This window comes from Manihot esculenta, chromosome 4, assembly GCF_001659605.2.
Source record: "Manihot esculenta cultivar AM560-2 chromosome 4, M.esculenta_v8, whole genome shotgun sequence".
Lineage (NCBI taxonomy): Eukaryota > Viridiplantae > Streptophyta > Magnoliopsida > Malpighiales > Euphorbiaceae > Manihot > Manihot esculenta.
Window position 1 is genome coordinate 32,825,989 of NC_035164.2, and position 10,597 is coordinate 32,836,585.

Genomic DNA, 10,597 nt, shown 5'->3' on the forward strand with positions numbered 1-10,597 from the left:
TTTGAAAGCTTCCCGACAGTCCTCGGTCCATTCAAAGTTTGGAACTTTTCTCAACTTTTTAAAGAACGGTAAGCATCTTTCGGCCGACCTCGACATGAAGCGATTGAGCGCTACTACCCTTCCAGTAAGCCTTTGGACATCTCTCACGCAGGTCAGCTCGGACATTTTCAAGATGGCTTCCACCTTCTCAGGATTGGGCTCGATGCCTTTTCCACTCACCATGTATCCCAAGAACTTTCCTCCGCTGATGAAGAAGGCACACTTTGTTGGGTTCAGCCTCATTCTGTACTGCTCTAATACCTCAAACACCTCCCTCAGGTCTATCAAGTGTTGCTGAAAAGTGGGGCTTTTCACCGCCATGTCGTCCATGTATACTTCTATATTTCTTCCGATTTGGTCTTTGAAGATTTTATTCATTAGCCTCTGGTATGTTACCCCAGCATTCTTCAGCCTGAAAGGCATTGCTCTATAACAATAAGTCCCATCTTCTGTTATGAACGAGGTCTTCTTCTCATCCAACCTGTCCATTGGGATTTGGTGATAACCAGACATTGCATCCAGAGACGACATATAATCAAAACCGGCCGTAGAATCGACCATTTTATTAATGTCAGGGAAGGGATAACAATCTTTGGGACATGCCTGATTTAGGTCAGTGAAGTCTATACACATCCTATATTTGCCATTGGCTTTTTTTACTAATACAGGATTTGCTAGCCATTGTGGGTACATAACCTCTTTAATAAACCCTGCCTCTTCTAGTTTTTGCACCTCCTCCCTGGTGGCCTACTGCTTCTCTCTCCCTACCACCCTCTTCTTTTGTTTCACCGGTCTGGCCTCTGGAAGGATGTTCAACTTGTGGGTCATCACCTTCGGGTCTATCCCAAGCATGTCAGAAGGCTTCCAGGCGAAGCTTGACACGTGACCTCATATCAGGGCCATTACTTCAGTTTTCTGCTCTCCAGTCAGGCCGGCGTTAAGACTGAAGACTTTATCTGTCTCTGCTTCAGATAAAGGAAAAGTTTCCAGTTCTCCTACTGGCTCCGTTCTGGCCTCTTTCTTCTCATCCCGGACTTCCAGGACTTCTGAGTTTAACTCCTCTCCTGCTGACCCTGGGTTTGATACAGTCGCCCAGTATACTGCTCTCGCTTCCTCCTGACACCCTTTGACTACCCCTACTCCTTCTTCGGTTGGGAACTTCATAGCCAGATATCTAATGCTGGTTACGATCTCAAAATCAAACAGCACAGGTCTTCCCAATATTGCGTTGTAGTTTAGGGGGAGTTTCACCACCAGGAACACCGCATAATGAGTTCGAGTCCTGGGTGCTTCCTCGAGGGTGAGAGCCAGCTTCACCTTTCCTTCCACAGGCATTGGGACTCCTCCGATCCCTTTGACTGGGGCCTAGTCCCAAACCAACTGCTCCTTGGGGATTCTCATCTGCTGGAAGACTCTGTACGGCAATAAATTCACCTTACTTCCGTCATCCACCAAGATCTTCCTAACCCGGTAATTGTGGATGACGGCTTCAATAACTAGAGCGTCGTCATGCGGCATCTGAATGCCCTGAGCGTCTTCTGGGGAGAAAGAAATGACCACTGGGGAATGTTCTGATACTTGCATGACTTCAGCACTGCTACCTTCCCCATCTCAGCCCCTTTTTCTTCCTCTCCTGCTCATCCGACCTCCGGTGCCTCCCACAATCATGTTGATGGTCCCACTGGAACCATCATTCACCGGCCCCACTCCCGTCCTCCTGGGTCTCTCTGCTGTAGGGTTCGGCTAAGGCCTTTCTCCCTCTGGCTTCTTCACAAAGTTTCGCAAGTGTCCCCTCTTAATCAGCCTTTCGATCTCACTGATCAGCTGGCAACAGTTATTGCTGTCATGGCCGTGGGTACGATAATACTGACAGTATTTGTCAGTATCTCGCTGGCTTGCTTCTGCTCTCATAGGCTTGGGCCATTGGAGGAACTCCTTGTCCTGAACTACCATGAGCACCTCGGCTCTAGAAGCGTTGAGTGGAGTCAAGTTCTCAGGAAACCATAGGGGGAATGCTCTTTGTTCTGAGATCCGAGGGGAGAAGGGTCTCTGGTCCCTTCGGTCCCAAGGCTGTTTGTACTGCTCAGGCCTCTTGCCTTGCTTTTTCTCCTGCCTTTCCGGCCTCCTTTCTTCTGGGGCTTTTCCCCTGTCTGCCGCCTCTTTGGCAAATCTGCTTGTTACTAAGGCATCGTCCTGCCTTATGTATTTCTCCGCCCTCTTCATCAGCTCTGTCAGCGAGGTCGGCGGTTTTCTGCTTAACGAGCCAAAGAACTCTGGGGAGGTCTTCCCTTTTTGCATTGCTTCCACAACTCGGTTTTCATCCAGCTCAGGGATCTGTAGGGCCTCCCTGTTAAAACGGGCGACGTACTCCCTCAAAGACTCATTCCTCCTCTACTTGACTATCTCCAGGTAGCTCATCTTTCTATTCGCAGGTACTCCGGCAATGAACCGGCTGATGAAGATTTTGGCCAGATCTCTAAAACTTCTGATACTTCCAGCTTCAAGGCTGTTAAACCACGCCCGTGCTGGCCCTGAGAGCGTCGTGGAGAATACCTTGCACATCAAGGCATCCGATAGAGTCTGCAGCTCCATGAAGGTTTTATAGTTGAGGACGTGCTCCCTCGGGTTTCCGGTTCCGTCATAGGCCGCCATGGGTGGCATCATAAACTTCTTTGGGATGGTCTCCTGTTGCACCCATTTCGAGAAAGGTGAAGAGGTGGGCAAAAGGGTCTGCTTGTGGTCCTTTGCCCCCAACTCAGCTAGGAGTTGTTCCCTCAGTTTCTGCAGTTTCTGATCTACATTCTCTTCTTCTTGTCTGGGCCTCTTCTCCAGACGATACTCCTCCTCCCACGCTTCACTTTCCGTCCTCCTGGTTGTCCTGGCAGAGTAACTATCTGCCTTGTCATTCTCTATCAACTCCCTCACCCTTCTCCCATGGACTCTGGCTTCTAGTTCTTCTTCTCCCCCAGCTCTTCCACCCCTTTCTCTGGTTTCTCTGTTGTTTGTTTGAGGGTGGTTAAAGGTAGGCCGAGGTTCGTTGGTTTGGGGCTCTTCTACCACAGGCAACACATTCATTAGGGTGTTGAGACCCCTCTGCTGCATCATCTGCCCCAGCCAGTGAGCAGTGTTTTGTAGTTGAAGGGCTATGGCTTGGAGGTCATAGTTGGATAGGGTGTTTCCGGGCGCATTCCCTGCCAAGCTCGGCGAGGGATTGAAAGGGATTAGCGGTTGGTTGTTAGGAGTTGTGGGACTGGAAAAAGAGCACTGTTGTCCCTCCTGAGCAGAACTCAGGTCATTACGGGTGTTGACGATGTTGTTTTCGTTATGGTTAGCCATTGTGGATCTCAGTGGGTATTGTAAGAGTGGAACTTCGGTGATGAAAAGATCTCCTTCGTTCCCACAGACGACTCCAATTGATGATCTGAGATCCAGAAAATAGGGTTTTACAAGGGTTGTGTAAGCTTAGTTTGAGAGGAGAATGCTTCTCTCCTTTTATTCTTTTCCTTTGCCTGTCAGTAATGTGTAACGGCCTTACTGCCATTGGGCCATCTGTCTCTGCCATACGGATACGGACGTACGAGAATATCAGATCTCTGCTCCATGCATAACGACCATTTAATTCTCCCTGGGCACGCATGCGGAGGGACCCACAAGGCTAATGGGCTGGCCACCTTTTCTCCTCCGGACTGGGCTGGAAGGTGAGATTAGGACTGAAGCCTAGGGGAGGTCTGAGCTTAGGACTGAAAGGACTGGGCCGGCCCAATTGAGAGGCTTTAGAAGGAGTCTGGTCTTAGGGCTGAGTAGGCTGGACCTGGTTCATGCGGGGGCTTAAGAGCTATCAGATAAATGGCTATCATCATGGGCCAGGAAGAAATTACATTCTATTTTTATATGAAATGCGGTATCTAAACAGGAAGAAAAATCAAATTCATGATTATACAATCCTAAAATTAAGCAACTGATTCATCTATCAATATTTACTTCCTATATTAATATATTTACTTTCTATAACCTATAACAATAATCAACTAAATAAATTAACTACGGATAATAGTTTTCCTATGTGATAACTATGTGCCTGTAATTTTCTCTGTCTCTCTGTCTCTTTTTGACTCTGTTCTTCGTGATTGTCTCTAATCATGGAAAGATTTCACCAATCTTTCATTGGATTAAGAAGAAGATACTCCTATTCCTCTACTTGTTAGAATCTCTAAAGAGGAACCTAAACCGAACTATATATGAGTTTTGCATGGTAGGAATGTTTATAACCTACCACTCCATTAATGTGCAGTCAATGAAATCTATGATGGCCCATCTGAGGCATCCGTTGGGTGGAGTGTCTACGGTTGCCCTAGAAGGCGAAAAGATTTTTGTTTCGTTTATAACATCGTTGATTTTGAACGGGTGGTGGATGGAGGCCCATGGTTAATAGGTTTCTTCTGGTGTAGAAGGCGGTTAAGCATAATGAAGACCCACTGCATATACCTTTGCTATATGTTGATTTCTGGGTTTTGATTATTAGGTAATTTCATTGGAGAATTCGTTGATTCTGATACTAAAAGTATATCTTCTCTGTCGGCGGACCCGATCGAATAAAGGTTAAGGTCTTCTATTTGCAATTTACTAGATGTTCATTGGAGAATTCGTTGATGCAGTTTTTGATGCTTAAGGGACAAAGAGATAGCAGCTGAATGTGCTGCCATTGCTCGGAAAAGTCAGCTCGCAACTTGGAACTATGGCAGCACAATTCCCAAACCAACGCAAAAATGGTAGAGGTCGCTACTCGATGGATATCTGACTGGCGGGCCTGTCAGAATGGTAAAACATATTCTCGTGCAGAGCGTAAACCATCTAAATTATTTGTAAACTATTTATATTTTTATCCTATAACTCCACAGCCTTGTTAAAACGCAAGTAGAGAAGACTCCTTAAAATGCTATCGATTAGACGTATGAAAAGACTCAACTTGATTTGATTATATTTCTATTAACCTCTCAATTTATTTATTATATATATTATTAATTTTTATATTTTTATCTATTAATTATATAGATATATTATTAATTTATATATTTATTTTTTATTATTTATTTTTTTAAATAGATATTCTTTGTAAACTATTAACTTTCTTAATAAATTATTATTATTATTATTTTTATATGTTTATATATTTATTTGTATAATTATTTTTTTATTTAATATTATTCGCTTAATTTTATAAATTAAAATTTTTATATAATTTAAATATAAATAAAATTTGAGTATGATGTATATATATAATTATATAATTTAAATTAATTATACTTATATTAATATATTTATTTTATGTAATATTTTATATTTATATTATATGTATAATATTTTTATATGATATAAAATAATTTAATATAAATTATATATTTAAATAAAAATAAATAATAATATATAATTATTCAAATGATAACATATAATAATATATTAATAAATTTTATATAAAAATATCTATTGATACTAACAATAAAATTATATAGATTTAATTAAAATTATATAATTTAAAAAGAAATTCATTTGCATAGACAATTTGTATATAGATTTATATATTTATTATATATACTTCAATTATTTTTTTATGTAATATAAATATTTAAATAATTAATTATTAAATTTAGTATTGTATCATTAATCTTATATTAAATATATTTTATATAATTAATTAAAAGTTTATAATTAGTATTTGAATAATAAATAATATTTGATGATTTAAATAAATATTAAAATATTAAAATTTAAATAATAAAAAATTTAAATATTAAAATTTAAATAATAAAAAAAATAATCATTTGTTATTAATGAGAATTAATGAGAATATTATCTAAAACCTTAAAAAAACCACTAAACTATAAACCCACGTTCATTAAATTACTATGCGTTATTTTATATATAAGATATAGAAGATTATTGAAATAATATCTTCTATTATACATCGAAAATTTATGCGTTATTTTATATATAAGATATAAAAAATTACTGAAATAATATCTTTTATTCCACACCGAATCGGTTTATAGAGATGGAGGAGTGAAACTCCTCTATAAATAAAGATTTCACTATTTATTGTATTTTAAATTAAAGATTTGGTTACAATAGGCTTTAATTAAATTATATTTAATTTTATTAAATTTCTTTTGACCTTATAATTTAAAATTTTAATATTTAAATTAATTAAATTTTTTAATTGAGTTTTCAAGATCGAGCTTAAATTAAACTCGTTGTTAGTTTAAACGAACTTTTTAATCGAGATTGAATTAAATTCGTTATTAGTTTAAACGAATTTTTCATGAATCGAGCTCGATTATAATATTTAATTTTTAAGTCGAGATCGAGTTAAATATTAGAGTTCGAGTTGAACTCAAACTTATAAAATTTTTTAATAAACGAACCTTAGCTTTACAAAGCTCAACTTGATTCGATTATACCTCTATCTAGATGTCAGCAACGGTCGCACAATGTTATAAAAATAACTTGATAACTTGTTTAAATAAGTTGCGAGAATGAAAAATAAAGAATCCCATATAGAAAGACTATAAAATTTTTCAAGCGTTTATTTTGTGAAAAATTTTAATTTAAACATAAAATATTTTAGAGAAACATTTTGGAGAAAATCTAAAATTGATATATTATATTATAAATCAAAGACTTGTCACTTGGATACGTGGTTAATTGAGATATAAACTATGATATGACAAATACTAACATAAAAGTGTTTTTTTTTCTTTCACGTCTCAAAATCAGTTTATACACCTACTTTGCTAACATAAACTTTTGTAAATAGTTCTGTCAAGTTTGTGGATCTCGTTGGCTATGGCTTTGTGATCGAGGACTCTGACAACAAGCTGTGTCTGATTTATCGAAAGGAAATGACTCACAGGCGGATGTAAAAGCTTTGGCTTTGCGTTACTGTCTTAGTTTTGCGGCAAAATTTTTGCCATTAAATGGTTGCATCATCTCGGATTGCCAGCATGTGGTCCAAGCTTTACACAGCATTCTTCCAGACGTTTCAGAGCTTGGTCTCGTTATTTCATATTATAAACAAATTTTGAACTCTAGAGTTGATAGTTTGGTTAAGTGGGATAGGAGACAAGCAACAATGGCAACTCATTAGCTAGAGTGTCCATGAATCATTCTTGCTTCCATGTTTGGGATGAGACTCCCAATGTTTATTGGAGTTTTATTAATTATATGAAATTACTTTTTTTTAAAAAATGGTATATATATTAATATTGGATAATTTTTTTTTTAAAATTCATTATTATTATTAGCTAAGGCGGTATAAATTATATCATAAATAAAATTAAAGTTAAAATATAAATTATATAATAAATAAAATTAAAGTTAAAAGATAAAATAACGTTGCATTCCGAGACTTAACCTGGTGGAAAGTGCATTCTGATAGACCTGAGAGGTCTAAGGTTGGACTCCCCCAACCCCCTATTTCAAAAAAAAAAAAAAAGATAAAATAACGACATTTAATTAACCACATATATAAACTCTTACCTGTTCCATATTTGGTCGAAAAAATGAAGGTTTATATAGAGAAACAGCAGCGCAATAAATCATTCTTATCATTTCTTCTTCTTCATATTGTTTCAATCTTGGATCAACAAGACTCGTACAGTCATTCTCGTATAAAACTTGTCCAATTCTACTTTCAGCTTGAATAAAAGTATAATTTGTTAATATTTTTTTTATCAAATTAAAGTTTTAATTTTCTATACTATGATTACAATACATGTAATAGTTTAATTTAAAGAAAAATATATGGCTTAAGATACTTGAAAATTTCCATTGATTATTTATAATATGTCAAAGTAAAAAATAAGAGGTGTGAACTTATTTTAAATGTAAATATATAATTATATATTTAAAATATAAATCATATATAAGTATAATTTATTTGAATTATATAACTTTAGTTCTAATAAAATAGTTATAAAGAAAGAAAAGTTAATTTAAAAAGCTCTCGATTAATAAAAAATCTTGAACATTATAAAGAAAAAAAAAACAGAATTCTCAATTAGTCTAAACATAGTTATAAAGGAAAAAAAAAACTCTCAATTATAAAAAATCTTAAATATTATATCAAAAAAAATATTTACCAAATCATTTATAATTAAATCAACGATGCATGCGATAATATCTTACCCATTTGACTATTGTAGTATCCCCGTGATCAGAGCAAGGTTTTCTTCCGGTAATTAACTCTAAAAGTATAACACCAAAAGAATATACATCTAATTTATCTGAAATTTTTTGAATATTACCATATTCTGGATCTGCATAGCTGTAATAATAAAAAAAATTAAATTAAAATTTTTTCATAAGTTAAAAATTTAAACTAGATAAATTTTTGAGAATAAAGTTTTTTATCCATCATTTTATTTAAATCAAGTATAATTGTTTTGAGATGAAAAGAAATTAAATTTTACACAAACTTTATGTTTTACTTCAAATTTTTTAAAGTAATATGTAGTTTTATAAATCAACCATATTACATAGAATATGCTCTATATTAACAAAACATGATAATAATTCAAAAAATATGCGAATATATTTTTTATTTAATAATTCAAAAGTGGATTGCAAAAGGAAAAAGTATATATACTTACCCATTAGTTCCCCTAAATAGACTGGTGATGTGGGAAACTTTATCAGTATCCGAGAAAAAATTAGAAAGTGAAAAATCAGCAACCTGAATCAATAACAATTCATATAAATTGTTAGATGTTTTTTTTTACATATAATTTTTTTTTAAAAAAAAAACAGAATGTAATAAATTTATTTATTTATATCCAAATTGATAAAATCATACAAAATTTTCAATATTATTAAAAAATATCTTAGAATTTAGTTCAAAAATTTAAATGCTACTAATTAAAAAATATATAATACCTTCGCATTAAAATTATTATCAAGAAGAATATTATCTGCCTTCATATCTCGGTCTATAATTTTACCTGAAAAATATATATATATATAGAGAGAGTTTAAAAAATTTAATCAACAATATATGTATAGTTTGAACAATTATTTATAGCATAGCAGGCAGTAAAATTACTCACAGTCTTGATGTAAATATAGCAACCCATTTGCAGATTCCAAGGCAATTTTCATTCTGGTTGGCCAGTCCAGAGTCTTGTTCTTTTCATCTGTTAAAGACATAATAAATCATACTAAAAAATAAGATTATATTTATGATTTGAGTAAAAGGACTCACCGTGTAAATGATATGTCAATGTCTTATTAGGAACAAACTCTAAAACAAGCACTCTATTGGATCCCTCCTTGCAAAGCCCAATCATCTTAACAATGTTTGGATGATTCACACAGGTAAGGAACTCACTCTCCTCCAATTTATTTTCCAGCTTTATTATTTTAAGTTTCTTTATAGCAACTTTTTCACCATCTAAGGTTGCCTCGTAGACTTGTCCAAAACCACCCTCCCCAAGGAGACAGTCTCCGGAGAAATACCCAGTTGCAGCTGCTAGTTCTTTATAACCATATTGCTTCAACTCGTGAGGTGGCGGTGCAGGTAACTCGGATATATCATCTGAAAAAAAAATTACAACTAGCCACAATTAGTTAGGGGGAAAAAACGGAGTACACAGACACCTTCAATATTGAAAGAAAGAAGCATCTGCTAGTTCTTTATAACCATATTCCTTCAACTGGTGAGGTGGCGGTGCAGGTAAGTTGGATCTATCATCTGAAAAAAATTACAACTAGCCACAATTAGTTAGGGAAAAAAAAACATACACAGACAACTTCAATATTGAAAGAAAGAAGCATCTGCTAGTTCTTTATAACCATTTTCCTTCAACTGGTGAGGTGGCGGTTCAGGTAACTTGGATCTATCATCTGAAAAAAATTACAACTAGCCACAATTAGTTAGGGGAAAAAAAACAGAGTACACAGACAACTTCAATATTGAAAGAAAGAAGCTTCAGTTTTACGATGGAAGCATATACAACTCAAGAGGCTCTGCGTTCTATTACTTTAGATCGATTAGTTACAGAGAGCCGGTAAATAGTACCTGTGTCGTTTTGGCGGCCATCTGACTCAGAAGTGGTCTTGCAGCAGCCGATCAAAAGTTGCAGAGTCCCTACAGTTTTCCCCATGGTGACAATATGCTGGGCGGAGTGGGTTATGCTTTTAACTTGGACATGTTTTTCTTAATTAATCTTGAACAAACATTTTAAGAACAGCTCCCACAAAAAAAACAAGCATATCCCACGAATATACCTTCCACCAGCTCTCCAATTGAAATGATGTATTATGGCAAGTAATCAATTGAGTTAATGTTAGAAATATTTATCTGATTAAAAATTTTGTTTTGAATTAGTAAAAGATTAGTTACTAAACTTTAAGAAAGTTAAAGGTTGCTGCTAATCAGTTAATATAATGCATATTTTATCTCTTCTTTAAAATTTATTCACTCAAATTAATAAAATTAATTAATAATACTAATTTTAAAAAGTTTATAATAATTTATTTAAAATATTTTTTAAATAATTATTTTTTA

The 10,597-nt window shown here is 34.8% G+C and overlaps 1 protein-coding gene across 5 annotated transcripts in view; it reads right to left on the reverse strand.

The window, feature by feature from the left end:
- Positions 1-10,597, reverse strand: part of LOC110614209 (proline-rich receptor-like protein kinase PERK3) — a 111,757-nt gene that overhangs the window by 27,561 nt on the left and 73,599 nt on the right. The window contains exons 1-9 of one of the 5 annotated variants that reach the window (XM_043955747.1): positions 10,109-10,289; positions 9,883-9,933; positions 9,712-9,781; positions 9,293-9,555; positions 9,138-9,224; positions 8,968-9,032; positions 8,685-8,767; positions 8,221-8,359; positions 7,573-7,731 (exon numbers count right to left, since the gene is read on the reverse strand). In XM_043955747.1, coding sequence (XP_043811682.1) covers positions 7,573-7,731; positions 8,221-8,359; positions 8,685-8,767; positions 8,968-9,032; positions 9,138-9,224; positions 9,293-9,555; positions 9,712-9,781; positions 9,883-9,933; positions 10,109-10,193 — 1,002 coding nt within the window. In that variant the 5' untranslated portion in view covers positions 10,194-10,289. Of the gene's footprint in view, positions 1-7,572; positions 7,732-8,220; positions 8,360-8,684; positions 8,768-8,967; positions 9,033-9,137; positions 9,225-9,292; positions 9,626-9,711; positions 9,782-9,882; positions 9,934-10,108; positions 10,292-10,597 lie in introns of those variants that run through there. The other 4 variants (XM_043955748.1, XM_043955746.1, XM_043955743.1 and 1 more) reach the window with 4 other exon arrangements.